This window comes from Hetaerina americana, unplaced genomic scaffold, assembly GCF_022747635.1.
Source record: "Hetaerina americana unplaced genomic scaffold, ioHetAmer1.1.p SCAF_13, whole genome shotgun sequence".
NCBI classification, from domain to species: Eukaryota; Metazoa; Arthropoda; class Insecta; order Odonata; family Calopterygidae; genus Hetaerina; species Hetaerina americana.
Genome location: NW_027286403.1, coordinates 12882623 through 12904431, shown reverse-complemented (window position 1 = coordinate 12904431; position 21809 = coordinate 12882623). Strand labels below are relative to the sequence as shown.

Genomic DNA, 21809 nt, shown 5'->3' with positions numbered 1-21809 from the left:
ATTGAAATTTAAAAGCTAGATACAGACATCTCTTTCCATTAATGAATTCTAACCAACCCAAATGAATTAAAAATTAGGAAGAAAAAATAGATGACATAGTGTATTCTATGATGATGTATAGTTATTAATTACGGCAAACAAAAATTAACAACCAGAATTGGGAAAAAATGTATTATTTTCAAACCAAACTAGGAAAAGATTTAAGGGTGTAATAATTACATACATATGGTCTTTCCAGATTCCACCATTAGCATATGATGCACCAGGTTGCAGAGATGAATAGAAAAAAATGAGGGAAATGTTTGAAAAAACCACTAGTTTTACTCTCATTGCTAACTGGGAAGGTGGTTACAAATAACAATCAACCCTATAGTTCTCAAATGTTCATGATACTGCGCCATGACTGAGTCCAACAGTCCATCTATAAAGTTTGTGATACAATTCAGACTTTCCTGGTCTTGTAACTCTTTTCTGGCCAGTAGGCTGTTAAAAGTATATGGACATGCCATCCAATTAAACAGTCATTGGAAATGTACAAAAAGTGTCATAATAAAAACTAGCTAGAAACAAAAAATCTTAGGTACCATGTTTCTCGTAGTTTTACCAGATGAAGTGAAAATGCAATCATATGTTACTTCAATATGCAAAAGAGTGCACAACAAAATATTAATGAGTACCGAGGAGATTAGCAAATTCATGTACAAAATTCCCAAGTTTAGACTTATAGATCAAATGCCCACCTCTGTCTCAAGGCCAGTTCTTAGATGTCGAACAGCATATGACTTTGTTTACCCAAAAATAACTACAAAATTGACATGCCTCCAAAAGGTCCTCGTAGAGAAGTATTGCACTTATTTCTTCATCCTCCATTTACATTTCAACTTACAAAACGACACACTAATACTGAGTGAACAAGAATGATCAAGTGAATCATTTCCTGAGCCCCGTAATGAAGCCATGAGATCTGGGAGGCTGGTTCTGGCCTGACCTTATTCCTAACAAGCTATGGAACAGCCCTTCTGATGAGAAAACTATCACTTTCAATGAAAGCAAGTAAAAGAGTCAGCTAAGGAAGTTAAACTACCAAATTTGCTCGGCCACAATTTCTGTAATTATTGACATGCATATTTATGGTGAACTATTATTTGCCTAATAATATTTACTTGCTAAGTTCCAAAAAAGTTTTACGATTATTACCATGGCTGCCACAACACCATAGACATCCTGAGGACATTCTGATGGGGCCATACTGACGCTGGCTGCACCTGCAGCATCCCTTCCTAGTGCAGCATAATGCTGAAGACCATTGCATGAACCATCCTGATGGACAGGGAAGTGGCACACATAATTCTCTGGTCCACCTTCAGCTTTCAAAGCAGCATTGATTTCCATGCAGACTGCTAGAGTTTGCCAAGGCTCATCTGACTTGGCCCACCACATTTCACCCTATTAAATCATAAAAGGAATACATTTTTAGTGTTAGTCAATTAGAAAAACTGACATTTATTTCATCACCAATCCTTTCAAACTTGTGGCATAGTAATTCTTTCATTACAGGGTCCGTACAATAAGTATCGTGACGGGTTCGCTGTAGCCTCAACGGAGCGGTGGATGGGATCTGACCGGTCGGCTCGGTAGGGTCCCCACCACTCAGGCACACTTTAGTTCGGTCGGTCACCTCCGGGCATGCACGTAGACAGGAGGTGGATTTTGTGATATGTGATTGCTTGTGGTATCGTCGTGCCAGCATGAAGGGAACCATCCAGCAAAGCTACGCTGTGAATTTTTGCATTTAACTCAGGAAATCCACGTCTGAGACCCTTGGATTCATTAAACGGGCTTATGGTGATAATGCCTTAAGCTGCAACAGAGTTTTTAAATGGTACAAAATGTTTAAGGAAGGCCGGGAGCTCGTCAAAGATGAGCACCGTGAAGCTGGTGCTGAAAGTCTTGAACAAGGAACAAAAACTGTCACAGGTGGAAATTTTGGACTGCATCCAGGAAGCTGAAGATTTTCTCGACAATGTTATTACCTCAAAGGATGCTCAAAAGGAGCTCAAAGGTTATCGGTTCGACTCCATCAAGGCGGTTCAAGCGACGACGACAAAGGCTCTCAACAGTATTCCAGAAACTGACTTCCAGCTGGCTTTTGATGAGTGGCAGACGCACAGCACTAAGTGAATCGATGCAGGAGGAATGTATTTTGAAGATTATTAAGTAATTGTAATGATAACTTCAATAAATTTTGATTTTTGAAACCAGTCCTGATACCTTTTGTATAGACTCTGTATACTTAGAACTGTGAACACACAGGATGATACAAATATTTAAATCTTTGCTGCCTAACACCTTTTAAACTCAAATGTTCTTCATCATGCCTATTATTTGGACATGATTTCCATTTACAACTATTTTAATGGTCTTCGGGGCAAAAAGGCTGCTTCATGGAATAATAAAAATTCAAAATTTCACAGAATCAACCTCACTCAAATATAATTTATAGCAATCATTATATAAAACAACAAAAAGGTTGGTTTTGAAAATGGCTGAGCGATTTTATTAGCAAAAAAGTTATATTCTGCATAATTTTCCTTTCAAAGGAAAGGGATAACACAATTCAACAAGAAAAGAAGTCACGAGTGGATTTGATGCACGTTTCACTTAAAAGTATGGATTTTGTTTACCAAAACAAATTTTGCCTCATCGACTGTCCATGAGTATGACATTTCTAGAACAGCAGGATCTAACTTACCAAGTTGGATATTATCTAGCAAAATCAGAAAATAACATCAAGTATTCATTTTTCAATGTGTTTGACCACTTTTAGGATCTAACAATCATCATATTTCAGTATAAAGTTCTAAATTTTAGAGCCCTAATGAGGGGACTCAAGGGGCTAAACTAGACCCTTTCCTTTTAAACTGGGCACAATTAACCTTGACCTTTCCTCCCATTGGCAGCCCTTCTCATAAGGCCATGATTACTAGCTGTTTATACAGTAGTTTTGCTAAAGAAGTGGTTGTTGCTTACTCCCAAGAATATAAACTCAGAAATGGATTCTTTGGGATTTGCCATGCATTTACTATTTTTTAGGAAACTACAGTTATATTAACTGATTTTTTTTATAAGGAAAACTTGCAATGTACAAATAATGGCTGATAATGTGCACTCCGATAAAAGTTTAAATTCAATGCAATGAGCTCAATGTCACTCTAATAGAGTTTGACTCATATATTTGCAGAACATCAATAATGATGGCTTATATGCACTATCACTAGTCACAAAATCATGGGTTGCCTGGAATTTATTGTTTTAAATTATTAAACATCAATTTGCAAACTTGACTACATTTTTATCCATCACTCCCTTTCCCCCTCTCAAAACTAGTTTATCAAAAGGGAAAACAAAGGCAGAGAAAAGGTCCTCTAGCTCAGACAGACAGTGCAGTGGTGTAAGATCCTCTTGACATCACCTTTCCGAGGACCCAGCAGTCCCAGCTCTTCATACACTCCACATGACCCAAAGAGCTAACAAAACAAGATAACTGACCACCCTACTCACAAATATTTGGCACAAATATCCTCAGTCAACATCTTAACCAACTATACACATTGCTAACAACAAATATTCAATAAATGTTTGACACAAAATTGACAGACAAATTAGGCATTGACTCTCTTTTATTTCAATAGATTCAAAGGAAACAGACGAAAGTTTGCTCAAACATTGGTCATATCAGCATATGTGGTTGCTCACTTACGGGTAGCTTAATATGGAGCCATGATTTTGATAACTACTCATAACATAATTCGACTATTCTAATTCAAATGAGTTAACTATTCAAACTTTTCTAATAGATTAAATGTCATTTGCAACCTACATCGAGGCAGGAGAGTGGAATGAGGACCAATAGGAGAGGTAAGATTGCCTCTTTTACTTAGACCAAGTTAATCAACCCATTAGATGACGTGATGTTCGATAATTGGTGCTTACAGTAATTTATAATTTAATTGAAAATGCAGGACCTGTCTTTGCCTAGGTAAAAAAACCTGCACAGAATAAGTGGTGCTTTGTTCCAGCATCTTTACCTAAGCAGTATCCTTTCACATTATTCATAAGATTTGTGTAGATTTTTTGAATTTACGATCACATATTTTACCATTTTTTTATCTATTGTGCATTATCATTGTACACGTACTTGGCTGAACAATGTACAAAGTGTTAATATGGCAAATTGCAGTTAGTTTTGATTATGACGGATAGATAACATTGAGCAAATGGTCATTGCATTACAAAAGAAGCATTTGGGCTATTCATTTAACAGGTTTAGGAACAATTGAAAAAATATTGGGTGTAATTTAATTAAGTCAAAAATGACTAATACGTAGTTAACAAACTACGTTTAAAAAAAATATGAGTTAAATAGTTTAGAAATTTTAATTTGAAATCCAAAAGTTTATATTACGTTATCGCTAAATTTTATATACATAATGCAACTTTTTGATGAATAATAAATCCATTAATTTTTAACTATTAATAATAGAAATTTTCAAACACTATTCATGTCAAAGTAAGAGCCATTGATTTCTGCCATTTTATCATTGTGGCATTGTATTTGGTATAGTCCCTGTCTTCAGCAGTTGATACCGCATCTCATGCTGGTATCATAATTAAATCAAAGTTCATACCACATAACCTTCCTTAATATTTGACCTTAGGCTGATTTGAATAAATAATATGGCAGCCTGTCCCATTTAATAATGATTACTTTGCGCTGCTATTGATCATTCATTTATTCATGAGACAGGAGTGAGGATATGGCACAATGTTCACTGCATTCTAAATTGTAACCGTTTGAATAATGACAAGCATGTAAAACAATGCATGACCAATAGTGTTGACACATTTCTGACTTCAAAATTCCCGAACTTTTCCAGGTTTTCCAGCCCAAAATTCATGTTTTCCATACCCTACCATACCTGTATGATCTAAATTATAAGTACAATAAATGAGCAGATTCAAAGTATTATTAACTTCAATAATCTCCATGTACATGCAATAATCATAAAATACTAACTAGAAAGGCAACAAAACTACTTGCACATGTACATGGCAGTCATATTGCTGCAGATTATTTTTGCATTAAGCCATTCTGGTCAAGATTCATTACCACCTGTAAAAAAACTATTTTATTTTGAATATAACCCTTAATACCCTTTCCGTGTGCAATCATTGGAATGAAAAAATCTCCAATTCCTCCCCACAATACTAGCTGTGTCTTCCTCTATCTGCATGACCTTCTCACCCCCACTTCAACATCACCTCATCTTGGCTACTCCGGGCCACTCACTGTCCCATACAGAGGCACCTAAGGCCAAAGTCCTCTTTCTAATTTCATTCAAACCTAAGAGCAAATGAGCAGCCCTAGTCTTCTTTTTCTGATAGGTTGTATGTAAAGTAATACCAAACTCCCACCTTCACTTAGAGTTAGCCAATTTTGCAAGGGAGAAAAGAATTTTTTAAATAATGAACATTTTTACACTTATTTGGTATAAAAACCCCTTAACTCGCAGGATGCTTACCTTTCAAGCAGTTGGTACATTTATACAAGGCAATAGTCAATTACAATGATTTTATAATTATTAAGTGCTATTTGGTCTTAAAATTTTACGACTCTCAACATTTAGTGGATGATTTGAATTAAGGTACAAAAACTTTACCCCCAGGGAACTTTAAACAGAGGGTAATCACTATATATGCATAATTAAAAATAATTTGTACATACTGTTAATGGTTTTTCAGCAGAATCAATTATTTTTGGCATCATTTCCTCAGCAAAGACCATCCTTTCTTTTATTGAATTGTGCTTCATCAGACCAGTCAAATTGACAAGATGTAGTTTTAACCAGTCGAGGCCTTTCGGCCCCAAGGGCTGACCCTTGGCAAAGCACAGCAAAGATCGTGCCACATCAGACCCTAAGTGGTTCAGATGTGGTGGGCATGGGTAAACACGACCTCGGAAATCCATATTGTGTGGAAGCCAGAAGACACGATCACGGAACTGCAAAGACATTTTTAAACAAGGCACTCCTATTAAATTTCAACTATAAATAATTGTTGTTAATGGTTAAAATGTAACAGATAAAATTCATTTTATGAAAATGAAATCATTAGAAGGAAGGTCAAACTGAAAACCTAAATCCTTTAGATTTACTATTATTACAATGACTAACTAAAATTCGTTTAAAACTTTACTTTAGTAAATACTCAAAATCCATAACTTAACTTCAATAACTTTTAATTCACTGCAGTACAGTGCACTCATTTTAGGACCCTGTAGGAATTCAAGAAATATACATACAATAGGGACAGGCATTAGAGTTTGAACTCTAAATAAATGAAAATAGGGATGAAAAAAATAAATTAACAAAAAGCTAAAAATAGTGATGAACATATTTAAATAAAGCAGAAGAGTATGAACAAATATTATGAGCTAGAAAATACCAACATCAAAAACCAACACAAATGATTTTTACAATTTTGTCTTAACAAAATATGAAAAGTTTGTGTAAGAAATTCGCAGGCAATATTTTTCAAAACAAAATAATATTTCAATGGTATAATTGCAATAGTTTGGCATAGTACCCACTATTGCAAGTATAAAAAGCATTATTGAATGGAAATGATAGGCAATAAAGTCTTAAGTACTACAAACTACACCAGTCTTGATGCTAGGTGAAAGATAAAAGGCTCAAAAAAGTCATCTATCTCACAGGTAAACATAAAGCACATGGAGCAGTCAGCACCCAGCAGGAAATTAGGCAGCTAACCAATTACATATCCAGGAAAAACAATGCCTTGGCATATTAATCACATGATACCAATTAAAGTAATGCATGGTAAATAGTTAATAAATCATTTGTCGCATGGTAAAACCATATATTTGCTCTCCTAAAAGGAGAACATGGAATTCTCAGGGCTAATTAATGTAAGGAAAACAATAGTAGGAAAGTACAGATGGCACAAAAAAATTTATTTATAATATTAAACACTACTGACAAAGTTTCATTTAATGTATAACAATAAAAACAATTATGAAAGCTAAGTTATAAGAAGCTTGAATTTTTTTAGATAATATTGAAGTTGCTTCACACTCATCAACCCTGAGAATTCCTTTTGCTCCTTTAGGGGAAAAAATACAAATTTTTACTATGCAACAAATAAGTCATTAAATATCTACACTGTATGATTTAAATCAGTATCATATGAAGAATTTGAAGCCGTACCAGCGATTGTTCGTCAATATTTGTTCCTCAATCATTTGTTCTTTCAGGCTATGTGATTGATTTAGCTTTCAGAGGAAAATACATTTTGGTATTCACTTGATGATGGTTGTATGCTCTTGTAAGACTATAATTCCACTCTTATAAAAATTGAGAATTGTAATAAAAATTGAAAAGATGATTACTTTCAATTGCTAAAAATTCAAATTAATCACAAGGAATGAAAAAGGAGATTCCTCCTATATATCCCAGAGTTAAGTATACCTGTCTCCCACTGATACACATCAAAATTGAATGATCTGACAATATTTTTAGGTCTATCGAAAGGCTTAATACACAGGGTGATGTCATGCCATGCATTTTTTTAACGAGGGGGAAATATCAACAAAGAAGTTTATTTGCATATTCTGACAAATGTAGAGATGCCACGGATGGAAACTGCATCATCTGAAAGGCTGTACATTTTTCAGCAGGATGGTGCACCAGCCCATACCAGTCATTTGGTTCAAAATTAGTTGTCAGACAACATCAATATATTTTGGTCCAAAGAATTCTGGCCTCCCAACAGCCCAGATTTAAATCCATTGGACCACTATGGACGGAGCCTGGTCAAAAGGGTCGCTAATAAGTCCAGACATCCAAATATTGATTCAATGAGAGAGATTATTGAAACAACAATATGGACCATGGCGCATTAAAACAGGCCTGCAAACACTTCAGATCAAGAATAGAGGCCACCATTTAAGCAAGTGGGGGATACATTGAATAAATTGGTTGTTTATGATCATAGAAATAATTTAGTACTAAAAATTTTGAAAACATTTTCATTTTTGTAACAAATTTTTTTTTAGAAAAATTGCTTAATTTGTCTGGATTTTTGCACTGCACCCTGTAAACGTCTTTGTAAAATTATCAGTGAATTTATTCATTTCTTAACTTTACTTGGATATTATCTCCAATTGGATTTTTTGAAATTTTTACATGTAATTTTGTTGCCAATGTGATGTTTTTGATATCATTTATGTTTTAATGCTCGCTGTGTTATAATGCTTACCTCAAATCCTATAACCCCAAGGCCTCCAGGATGTTGTTCCAATAGAGTGACAGGTAGTGCATGGAATTTCCATGACTGTACATGGCCTGGTCACCATTTGGACAAGCATTTGATTACCAAGTACTCCCCAAAATGTCAACCCTTCCACCAACCAAAGGGGTATATAAGCCAAAACTGCCATTCTGCCCAACCTTAGCCTTCAAGCAAGATGTGAGCCCTCAGATTTGAATTCCCTGAACCTGCCATTCATAAGCTTACTAAATGATGTACAAGGGTAATCAGCCCTCCTTATGTTCACCTGCCACCACAATAATAGTGCTGCTTTCTCAGGATGTAAAAGTAAAATATTTTTTCCATATTTGGTCCAAAAACATTAGTTGTACAAATATTTTAAGGTGCAGGTCAGTGGGCACAGGCCCACACTTATTTGATTAAAGCCTGCAGTTAGGCATTCACCGGGGTAATTTTTTACAGGATATGCATCGAAGAGCTTCCTTCCTTAGCATTAGAATAACATCTAAAAATTAAGTAGGGACTTGTAAGATCAGTTTGCCAAGTACAGATAAAACAGCATCATGATTTTACTAGCCAAATAAGGCATAACAAGTTTGTTGTTTTTCATTTAAATCCTGATATCAACATCCAGTTTTTTTCCTTTGAAATTCAAATTGATGAGGTTTTACTCTAATTTTAATGTTGTTACTGATACCTCAGTGAATGAACTTCAGAATGACCACTGATTTCAAAGACAACACTTTCCACAAACCTGCTGTTTTTAAAGGAGATAGAATTGGTATACAATTGGTGTTTTATTTTTTCATTGTATATTGGTTGATTTGATCCAACCAAGGGGTCTTGAGGGTGTTATTTTGAGTCCTTAACATAAGCAAGGGGAGGTCTCCACATGGAGTTAGAAGTGATTCACTTACTCTGCCTATTCCCAAGTCAAGGCACTTTGGCACCGATTCTTTTACCCCCATTCAAAACCACAGGAAGACAGCTATTGCACAGGTTAGCAAAAGTATCATCCCACTGGTATAGTAATAATATGCAATTCATTAAAAATATCAAAATGTCATTTATTCATAGGCTAAAAATGATTAATTTTAGCCAGGAGTTAATTACAAAGAGAATTCCGCTCAAAGGTTACTTTTATAGGTGAGGGTAAAGGTTACTGCCTACTAATCCCCAATACAACCTGTGAAATCCATATATTAATCGAGTAAGAGAAGGAGAGAGCTTTTACTGAGCTTTCAGCAGATACCACGTAAGATCTGGCACACAAGGATGAACTTGAATGAAGCTGAGGATGTCCAAATATATTCCTCATCATCGAACCTGGGACCTCAGGTCAGTAGCCAGGTGTATACCTAATGTAATATTAGGAGCAGGAGTGTTATGGCTAAACTAGTAGTCTTGTCAGATTTCCAAAATGAAGAGTGGGATGCCAAAACTGTCCCTGTAAAGCTTTCTCTACCATTGCTGTATACAACCTACACCCACTGCAACCCCCAGTCCTTTTGACCAAATGAAAGCCAATGGTGCATCAAGTTTCCTATTGATCAAACAGGAGGAAGCTACAGATTTTAGGTAAATGGGGAGTTTATTCCAATAAATGATGAACATAAACATGGCGCCTTTGTAATTCAGTACAGAAAATTTACCTTACATTAATGTTCAATGGCGGGCAATGATAGTAAAGATTAAAGGCGGGTAAAGATTCCAAAATAAATGATATTTTCCAAATAACCTTAGCTGTCAGTTGCCTCCCCCTAATAAATACTACTACTACTTGTAAATGCTATTTTTGCAAGTCACCAGATGAGATCATGGCTACAAATTTTATTCTACACGTCTATCAATTTACGTACACAATTTCTCTATAGAACATACTGGTCAGAAGCATTCCTACCATTTGGTTTCTCTTCATGTCTATCAATTATGGCATGCCTACTGAAGGTGAAGTGGATGCACCATCACTGTTCCAAATTCTTAACATACTGTCTCCACTGATGATGAGATGAGAGTGACTCTAAAAGACCTCCGCCTATATTTTTTTATTTCATCCGCAAAAAGACTAAGGATTTGTTCCATTGGGGATAATATCACACAGGCATGCTATTAACACATAAAAATTTCATCCATCGCCTTGCTAGCACATTTAGCAGTTAGGTCTATCTTTGGCTAGTAGTTGGATGTCAAGTCCATCATTCAATTAGCTGGGCCGGTGGGTTGTCACCTTGCTGGGCAAACAGGTATGTTTAGTGAGTCGTACCAGGAAATGGCAATATTTTGCTAAATAGCTGTATAATAGACACCATCCACACTGACTGAGTTTGGTTTCAGTGAATTTCTAATTTAGTACATGACCCATCAAGGGGAGAGCTACCATATCTACATTTTTCAACATGCTTTTCCACTAGTGGGTGGAAGATAGGAAACAAGACTCTTACTCTGCCATCCCTTTTACTTTCTCCCCTGGATTTTTTTTTATAATTTTCTTCTTCAAGTAAGTATTGACTCCCCAATTATCACCAATGTATTAGATCCAATTGAAAATTAGGTGATTTATACTAAATGGACTATGATTTAGAAAGTTCCTAAACAGAAATACTACCTTGATCAAAAAGTTCCCGGAATAACCACCGTGTGGCGCTCCCATCGTTCCGATTTGAGTTCTGTTTTTTTTGTTAAATTGGTACATCTGTTGTTGATATTCCCTTTAAATCTTAGTGTCATAACTTGACATTTGCAAAAGTTACGGTCGGTTTTCGGTATGTCCATCAGTGCTTCCTGCGATTTTTCCATTACTTCCTCTCGGCTGCTAAAACGCGTTCCCCGTAATGGTTTTTCAACTCGATTGAACAGAAAGAAGTCACAGGGAGCCAAATCAGGTGAATTCGGTGGCTGTTGGATGGTATTTGTTGCATTTTTCGACAAAAAATTACGAATAATGATAGCACTGTGCGACGGTGCGTTATCATGGTGCAAAATCCACGAGTTTTCTGCCCACATTTCTGGTCTCTTTCGGCGAATTGCTTCACGCAAACGTCTCATAACGCCCAAATAATACTCTTTGTTTACTGTCTGGCCTTCTGGCAAAAATTCATGATGCACTACACCGTTGTAATCCATGAAAACCGTCAGCATTGCCTTCTTTTTTGACTGAAAACGACGTGGTTTTTTTGGTCTCGGCTCATTTGGTGAACGCCATTCACTTGCCTGATGTCTGGATTGCGTGTCGCACTCATAAACCCACGTCTCGTCTCCAGTAATGATCCTTTTGATGAATGTGGGATCGGATTCAGCCTCGCAAATCATGTCTTTTGCGACGTCAACACGGTCTCTTTTTTGCATGAAATTGAGGTCTTTTGGCACCAACTTTGCTGCTACACGACGGAAACCCAAATCATTAACCACAATGTCTTGGGCGGATCTATAGGCAATGTTCAAGTCCTCCGCTATTTCTCTGATGGTTAATTTGCGGTTATTGACCAACATTTCTTTTACTTTATCAATTTTTTCACCGACTTTCGATGTCGATGGTCTGCCACTGCGTTCATCATCTTCGATTGACTCACGACCACTTCTGAACCGCTCGTGCCACTGGTAAACGACCGTTTTTTTAGAGAATCGTTGCCGAAACACTTTTCCAACATTTCCAACGTCCGTGCGCCACTAAATCCGTTTTTTACGCAAAATTTAATACAAGTTCGTTGTTGCAAATTTAAATCCATTTCTGAAATTGTAAAAAATCGCCAACACACACAGAGATAGATGTACTCTTGGCTACGTAACTTTTGCAAATGTCAAGTTATGACACTAAGATTTAAAGGGAATATCAACAACAGATGTACCAATTTAACAAAAAAACAGAACTCAAATCGAAACGATGGGAGCGCCACACGGTGGTTATTCCGGGAACTTTTTGATCAAGGTAGTATTGTACACTGGATTTGTTAATTACTATCAAACTGAGATTAAAATTCAACACATGATTTGACTCATTGTGAAAATATACTGCCTTTCACACTTTTGATTACATTTGATTTTTTCAAATCATTTCATAAAAAGAAAGGACAAAATGTATACTTACATGGTTCGCAAGAGATAATCTATATAGCATGTCACACCATAGACTATATGCTTCTGCTTTCTTTCTTCTTAAGTAAAGCTGATGCCTGTGCTGCTGAAATCTTCCAGTTTGCATAGCAGTTTGCCCCTCACTGGCCTGGTCTGACTCGCTAAAAGAGGCAGTCGATTTTGTCGATGGCACCAAGGGAGAGGGTGTATGTGAAGAGATAAAAGAAGAAGGAGGAGCTGGAATGGCTAGTTGAGATGAGCCCCCAGTGTTGAAAACCTCCTTGACTACATCTAGGACCTGCAGAAAATAATTGGTATCAAAAACTTTGGCTGCAAAAAAATCTGCAATAAAGGATTATACTATTAAGCACCTAGGAGTAAAGTATTCTCTTCTTTTAACACTGCAGCTGCAAAGAAGCCCATTTGGGCAGTCAAAATTGTCATTTTTATAACAACACACTCGTATAATCGCCCCTTAGACTACAACCTTTACATTGGGCAAGGGATACAGTGTTCTTATAACACTTAGAGCTGTGCTGTTTGGAGCAATAATTGCTCCTGGTAGAATCACCCATGCCAGATAGGTCAAAGGCTAGAAGCCAGGAAGGTATTTGGACAGAAGGGTGATTCAACAAAGATGGTCATTTCACACACCACTTCCAGCCTAATCATCAAACAGTATTGCTTCAAGAGCAGAATGTAGTAGTGTATCCTCAGTAGTAGCCAGACACAAGGTAGTCACTTACGGCATGTTCCTTGGTGTAGTGGCCGCAAAATTATCCAACACCAGAAGGGTGGCCATTTCACATTACGAATCCCTTAAATACACTAATGATGAAGTCAACAGTACACCATATCTCAAATCATGTACCTCAAACCACTTATCCCACAAAACCACGATAGCACAAATGTAAACATGAGTCTGGAAACTATGAGAGTAAACCTACTGGGGTAGTGATATCATGGTAAAACAGAATGGGAAGTAAGGCTTCCATGTGGTTGTAATCACACAAAATCCTTGCACATCTGAACTGAAAGCAACATAAAAAAGACAAAAAAATATCACAGCTATTAGTAGAGTAACATGGAATGTTAGAATAATGTGGAGGACGCAAAGTTAAAAAAATAATGCAGAGCTGAAGAGATGAAACATATGTTAGGGATGCATAAGGTTAGGTGGCAAAATAGTTGGGATTATGGGACAGGCTGACCACTCATTTTAATAATTGACTTCTACCTGATTTTCCCAAAGAACACGCAGTCCTTGTCCCTAATTATTCTCTTCAGTATTGAGAAACTTATTAAATATGTTTTTTGGGGATAATCCCTCATCGCTTCCTGTACCATTGGTATTACTGAAATCAGCTCAAAACTATAATTTCATTTTTTGTCAACTCCTAGTATTGTCAACTCCAACCCAAAGGTCGCAGGTTCGATTCCCACCTAGGTGGATTTCCCTCCATCTAGGGCTTGGTTGTATGTGATTGTCTTCAATATAATGTCTGTAATGTAGGGTTAGGTGGAAGAAGGGATTATTAGTCTCAACCTCGCCCAATTAAGTCGATAAATAATAAATAAATAGTATTAGTAGTTTTAGGGGAGGCGACCGACAGCTAAGGTCATCTGCGCCATTAGGGATGAATGGGAGAGGAAGGGTGGAGAGAAACCTGGTGTTGGTATTAGCCTACTCTTGTTGAAAGGAAGCAAGGGGTATGCAGTTTAACGTCCCGTTCAAAGGACATCGTACTCACTCAAAGTGGTCTCCACGAACCACATTAAGTATGGATTGGGATTAACACCGAAAAAACCTGCCGTCTCAGGGTTTGAACCCAGGCCCCCATGGAGGGAAGCCTGTACATTCCACCAGATCATCCTGATCCCCATTTTGCTAGCTCCTGAAAGCAACTTAAACCTAGAGCAATCAGAAACTAATTTCACAACAAAAGGAAACATGTTCTTATCAGGAATTCACCTGGCCATTATTATAATCCTGATTTTCAAATAAAATGAGAGACTTAAAAAATTATAGAACTGCTCTGCAAATTTTTAAAGAAGTTTCAGTAATACCAGACTATTTCTGATTTTCTTGACTGAGTGGCAACCCAGTAAGAGCTAAGGTCAAAGTAATATGGATATAAGAAGGAGAACTGGATTAGGCGAAGAATTATTTACAAATAAGAGGGTTTTCATGGAGGGACCTTGAGTAAGAAAGTAAAGAAAAAAATCAGTGAAAACTTCTACAGAGCTTAATTCTACAGAGCTAAAATACATGACATGGAGAGAAAAAAAAGAACAGGCATGCAACCATCTCACAAGATAAAACTGCAAAAATTTCATTATGTTTTAATCCTTCTGACTTTTACCTGATTTCCCAGCATAATATATTAAATGAAGGTATAATAAGATATAAAACTAAGGCAGGTATTCATATTTCTATTCAGCTATGAGATAATGCTAAAACGCATGCAGAGATATGGAAAAACATGCAGATATACTTCAACACATGAATTCAAATGATAAGCAATTCATGGTACCATGTTTTTTAAATGTGTCTATGAAAAAATTTCACATAAATATTTCAGCATTTTTACATGGCTAATAGTTTGATGGTCATTTCAAAAAATATAAATATCATAAAATGACACAACAAACAGCATGGTGGCCACCTCATCAGCATATCCATTGAATGCAGTATAAAGATGTTTTCATTTCACCACTTTCCCATTAACATTTTGACTTGCGGCAATATTAGATGCAAGAGCTTCGTTTTGGAGGGAAATGAAATAAGCAATTAACATCTTGAATGAACTTCATGATCCCCATTTGGAAATTCAGCCCAGCCAGCAGAGATGGACCTGTGTCCCAAAACTTCCACATGATCACCCATGCGTGCTGTTCCAGGTTTTGCCAAATTTGTTATATTTGAAGTTCTTATTGCTAATGACACAAGTCTTACTGTTTGTCTGACATTTGATTGAAGAAGATTTGCCTGTACTATTTTCAAGTAAATACAGTAAAATCTTCAGGAGGAACCAAACATGAAAACTTCCAATTGAATCTTATTATAATACTGCATAAATTGCATTCCTTAAGAATTATTGGAGCTCAACAGAGATTAAAACTATGGTTAGTAATTCAAAAATTATAAGAAGGGATATCCATTCTGATAACATACCACACAAAGAGATGAAAAAATTCAATCAAAGAGTCAAAATTGGGGCCAATCTTACAAAAAATTATATTCTACCAAACACTAGTGATTAAGAATCAACCAGAATGCACTGGAGAAGCCATGCCATGCCATCAAAGCCAATAGAATATATCTGGGCAATAAAACATACTGTCGGGTTTCCAAAACAAAAAAGATATCAGGCTGCAGTCATTCAGATTTAGTTATAGATTAAAGGTAAATCTGCAAATAAAATTCAACACCTAACCATGTCAGGTAAAAGAACCAATCAAATTACTTCTTGATACATTCATCATTAGTTTATACAATGGTTAACCTTTCATTATATTCAGATCTTATTCAAGACTAATCACTTTTTCAGCATCATAATTCCCTATATTCCCAGTTTTTAAATTTTAAAGTGAATTTTTCAAGATGGCATTTCCTAATTTATTCACAATACGCCATATGAAATACATGCAAAACTAGTGACGGTCAATTATTTTCAATTTATAACTCAGAATTCATGTAGTGAACTTGGGAAGGATTTTTCATCACAATTCAAGGGACCTAAGGGTTACTTATATTAATTGCTTGCCAAGCATTAAATCAAAAAATATAAATCATTCATAATACATACATAAAAATAAGGTATACCCAAAACAGAACCATAAATACTAAGGGAACTCATTTTCCGGCATCAAAAGTGAAAACACACATTCAGATTTCACTCGCAATTAGGAGGAAACTTGCTAAGGTTGTATTAGCTGGTAAATTAAACATAAGTACACAAGTACCGAGCAAGGTCTCCTATTAGCAGATTATCTAAAAACTTAACATTCAATAATTTCAAAGGCAGCAGAAAATAATAAAGCATGCAGGCAAAACAATAAAGATAATAATTCATCACTTTGAACATGCATTCATTACTATGGCAAAACATTCAGTATTTCCAGTTTACAAATAGTGAATACACAACCCAAAAGACTCAGTTGGCATACACTTATTCCTTGTGGTTTTTAACATAGGAAAACACAGTGCTATAATTTATCAGTGTTACTACTTGTATCTAATTTTAGAACTTCTGACTTTTCCAGGTGCCCCAGACCAAATGTTTTCCCAGACTGTACTTTAACATAGAGCTTACATGCCATGCCTTCCCTAAATTTGAGTAAAAAGCATTACAAATACAATGCATCTAAGTGTTTTTAACTTGATATTTAGAGTTAGTAAACATACAATAAATGATTCAACTCTGCTCTTTAACTGACATTAAAATCATGATGTCTTGTGAACCATAGAAACAACTGCAATTTAATTCAATTGTGTTAGATGTGATGTAGTGGAAGAGCATAACATAATATTAATTGACTAATATACATGGCGCAGTCCACTTATTATTTCTTGGAACAAAACACCATTTCCCATCATTGCCTACCCATCTATTTCTTCCACGTCTTCTTTCAGATGCCACATGGCATTAATGCAAAGATGAAGTATGATTGTGTTTTCAATAATTAAGTAAACAAAGAAAATAATCCTGTTCTTCATATTAAGTGGTTTCAAATGAAAATATATAAAATGAAATGTTTCATAAGGCCATGATTTTTCCTGGCTTGACAATATTTTTTGCCCAACATTTTTCCACTTTTCAGGTACACCATACACCTTGAGTAGAGTAAAAACTAATTGCAGAACTGTTGTATTGATCTTTTTGCAACAGTGGACAGTATATTCGACATTTAATATAAAGTTTATGATTATGACTCTGCCTAAGGTAGTTTTAAAGCCTTGAGATGTGTTGTTTTGAATTGCAAGGGGAGAGTCTCATTTTTTATACCATTAAGGATCAAAAAATCTAACAAGCATTTAAGTAAAGAAGAGAAAGGAATGGCACTTTTGATTCTTCTTCATATCTTGGTTAGCCTTGTGGTACATAATACAACAATACAGAGATGCACTCTATGTTACATACTTGCTTATTGACTTTCCATGGCACAGCTCCAAGTTGATTGAGAGAATCAAGAGCAGGATACAGCTGCTGATTAGGGCAGTTGGCCAATCGGTTCCATTGCAACATTGCCTGCTGCGGAAGTCTGGAGTTTGCAACATAGTTATTACATTATTTGAGTACACATTAAACAACAATTAAATAGCTTATTCATATATCTGGAAAATATTTAGAGGAACTTATGATTTGAAGTTTCATCATTAAGTGTTTATCACAACTGTGAGAAATACATATCAGGGCATCTAGATTTTGCTTTTAGTATTACATAACACTACTACTCATGGCATTTCACAAATAGACCAATGGCATGGGAGTAAGTGAATGCCATGCTTCAGCCTTACTTACAATAGGTGACAGGCAGAAAATGGTACATTAAGGTATTCTTCATAAAATTATGGATTTTTGGCAAAGAAGGACATCTTCAGAATAGAAGAATGGCTCATTTATCATTAAGACAAATTTTAAGATTCTGCACAATATTTGATATTATTGGTAAACCTTACCATTTAATATCATTACTATTAACTAAAAAACTAATTCTTCAGAGCAGAGCTAAATATTACCACATGCTATGTAGGTGCAACTTACATATTTTTCATGCAAAGCATTTCCAAGGAACACAGATTCAAAGCCAAGGTACGACCATGGTTACAAATGAAGGTCAATGAATGTGTGGAAAAAAGAAAGTACATCATAATGCAGAAAAAAATGCAAAAATGAATGAAAATTTGAGAGCAAAGCCAGGTGCTTTCAACAAAATTTGAATAATTTAAAAATACAAAATTAACCCCATTAATTTCAGAATATAAATGAAACTAAATAACAGAGATGAAGACTACAACAATTTTATTCATAACCAGTTTCCGTGCACTACATCATTTTCACGTGAAAATTTTATTGACTTGAAAATTATGTAGTTCATCAAAACTGGTCGTGAATAAAATTTTTATTTAGGGGAAAATTGTACTAGTCTTCATCTCCGTCATTATGCCACCACATTTCCGCCTGAATCTATAATTAATATTGAATGAAGCTGGTTAACAATTGACTAAAAGCATCCACCAAGGTATATGTTGGAAAGAGTACACAGCTCATCAATATTTGAGCCAGAGTTGTAGACATATTGAAGATCTAAGTCTTCCGGGATTTACTCCATGCCAGCTCATATTGGCTGGGACAACAGTCTCGCAGATGTTGAAGATGACATGTTCAGATCAAAAGAGCCTAATGCTGGTTTTTGCCTCTCTTATATACCTCACTCCTCTGCTAAGGTGTGCTATGAGTAGCCAAATGAGTACCGTTTGGCTTGAGTGTTCCCAGATTGGCCCAATGCATTCCCAGCTGCCTGGTTGCTCTCTGGTTGAACATTTCCAAGTACTGGAAAGCATGTAACTGCTCTCTATTGATGTTGTTCAATTTTTTGTGGATTTCTATGGTCTCCTGAATGAGCTTTCAGCTTTCGTTTACAATAAGTTCAATGGTTTCTAAGTCAAAGTTGTTGTTTGGTCCAGTCCAGGCAGATCTGATGCTCCTGTGAAAGGCGTTTTGGCGACCAGGATGTTTGTCCTATATAGGAAATTCAAAGTGGTGCCTATGAGGTGAAATGTTGCTGCAGAAGTTTACATATTGGACAAACATTCAGGGCACTAAAATGCATTTACAGGAACATCAGAGTGTTATGAAGAATAGACAACTGCACCTCTATGCCATTGCAGAGTACACCTGGACTGAACCAACCCATGACATTGACCTCAAAAATGCTTAACTAATTATAAAGGAAAGCTGTTACTTCCCACAAATTTTCGAAAGCCATTAAAATCCAAAAAATTGAACAACTTCAGCAGAGAAGAAAGTTTCATTCTTTCCAGGACCTATAAATGTGTCTTCAGCCAGAGAGCAACTCTGAATGGCCAAATGGATATGCATTTGGCCAATCAGAGAGCACCAAGTAGACGGCGTAAAGCTACACAAAATAAAACTTTTACCACTGCCGTAGGAACATCTGAAGGCAAGACTTCACAAGACATTAGGAAAGCAGCCATGTTAATATTGAGGGCAAACTCAAACAAAGAGTGCATGTTAGTAAAATCAAGTAGTTGTTAATAAAAACAATTAATAATGCAAAATGTAATAACTCATGTAATATTCCAAGCATTAAACTTCCAAAAAGATTAAATAAGAATAAAAATTTGATATAAGATGCCCTACTCCTCAGAGGTAATAATACTAATTGAGATACTGGTTAATAAAAAACAATACAGGTGGAATTCTGCATGTGTTACGTGAGCTATGTGATACTTCATAAAATACATACAGCATGAGATCATACCTAATAACATCAGCTTTGGTCAGTAGATAACCACCAGACATGACACTGGTCCATGGAGTGGGAGGGCAAAGCATAGGTACACATCTTGCAGGAAACTTTAAGGTATCACTAGCAGCACCACGAAAGAGACGTGCCAATACTGGATGTGGCTTCACTTCTTCCTTCATTATTTTTCCCTGCTGTTGTGATCGGAATAAGGTATAGAAGGCAGGCAAGAGATGGCTACAGAGAAATAAATTAATGCAAATCTAGATAAATAAAAAATAAAAATAGAATGCATACTAACTCAATTACACAAAATGGAATGCATCACTATCGAAACAACAAAATAACAAAGCTATACCACCCAATGCACTTCAGATTATTTAAGAGCAAGAGACTCATGGAATAATTTTATATCTGCCAAAATATAACCAGAGGTAATTTATATATATGTACATGTATACATCACAAATCAGCTCTCAGCTGAAAATTCAAGCAAATAGTAATCATAGTTTCAATAAGGGAAGTGAGCCACCAGTACAGCAAAAATTGATATGCCTTAATAAAAAAGTCACTAAAAAGTGGTTGCGCTGCCCACAATGACAATATTACAGTCATCTAATATAATAATAAAGCAGCTTGGAAAATTCTGGGATACCAATAAAATACCTAGGAGGAGTAACCCCTCACATTAATAAAAGAGATAATGATTCCACAGAAGTGAATTAGTGGTTGGGCATATTAATGTATTTTCTTCTTTCTACATGAAATTATAGCATTTATCATTTTTGACCTTGGATGTTTCTTCCACTTCTCTCACTCTCTCAAACTGTGATGATGCAGGCAAACACAGTGGAAGAGAACCACCTTTGGACTTGGGCTACGGAAACTAAGTGAGTGTGGAGCCTCCGCTAGTCCTCTAATACCCCTTGCCTAAAGGGAAACTGAAATCCACCCTCTTTGGAAATTGTAGGCCATCCTCAGGGATTTCTCCTTTTCACATTCTCCCTTTCATCAAATTTTCAGAGACATAAAATCATTTAATATCTTACTAAAGGCAAACACAGTGGAAGAGAACCACCTTTGGACTTGGGCTACGGAAACTAAGTGAGTGTGGAGCCTCCGCTAGTCCTCTAATACCCCTTGCCTAAAGGGAAACTGAAATCCACCCTCTTTGGAAATTGTAGGCCATCCTCAGGGATTTCTCCTTTTCACAAGGCAAGAGCTGAAGAGAAAGGCTTTCATTCCATCCAGTTTTTATTGCTCCTCCCAAAGGATATGGAGAAACAGCGTTTTCCGGTGATTTTCATAATATATAAATAAATCAGGACTTAAAATATTTTGGCTTCCAGGGTGGTAACTTCTATGGAAGGCAGTCACTTCACTTTTACCTTAACATTGACATAAATATTGATAAAATTGATAAAATAATATAAAATAAATAATAATTGTTGATTAAATTTTAAGAATTCCATGCGCACCAACAGAATATGAATAACAAACATAACATAAAATGACCAATATGGGAGCAATATGTAGCTTGCTGTTATGAATGGACATTACATGTAGGTCATAGGTTAATAAACTCCACTTTGTGTACTACTCATCACAATAAGATTCCATTAAATTTTCCACTGTATTTTAATTTCAATAAAATTAATTTCTCCTGCAGCATGAATGATCTTTTTAAAATAAAAGTAAGCTCCTTTTTACCTCTTTTTATTGCTGGGTCTTGAAATATTTATGTCAATCCTGATTTCTCGAAGAATGATTTCATACAAAAATTTCCCAATCCCGATTTGAACAGACACTGGCCAACTCCTTTCCTTAAAGTTCTGAAAAATGTAGTAAGGAATTACAGTCACTAGAATAATAATTTACAGCATTCAAAATAAAAT

At 35.9% G+C, this 21809-nt stretch overlaps 1 protein-coding gene across 1 annotated transcript in view; it reads right to left on the bottom strand.

Annotated features, from left to right (window-relative positions):
- PolrMT (mitochondrial RNA polymerase) overlaps positions 1 to 21809 on the bottom strand; it is a 53743-nt gene that overhangs the window by 14666 nt on the left and 17268 nt on the right. The window contains exons 14-19 of the mRNA XM_071583271.1: positions 21625 to 21746; positions 19930 to 20151; positions 17565 to 17685; positions 12434 to 12718; positions 5786 to 6061; positions 1198 to 1446 (exon numbers count right to left, since the gene is read on the bottom strand). Coding sequence (XP_071439372.1) covers positions 1198 to 1446; positions 5786 to 6061; positions 12434 to 12718; positions 17565 to 17685; positions 19930 to 20151; positions 21625 to 21746 — 1275 coding nt within the window. The remainder of the gene's footprint in view (positions 1 to 1197; positions 1447 to 5785; positions 6062 to 12433; positions 12719 to 17564; positions 17686 to 19929; positions 20152 to 21624; positions 21747 to 21809) is intronic.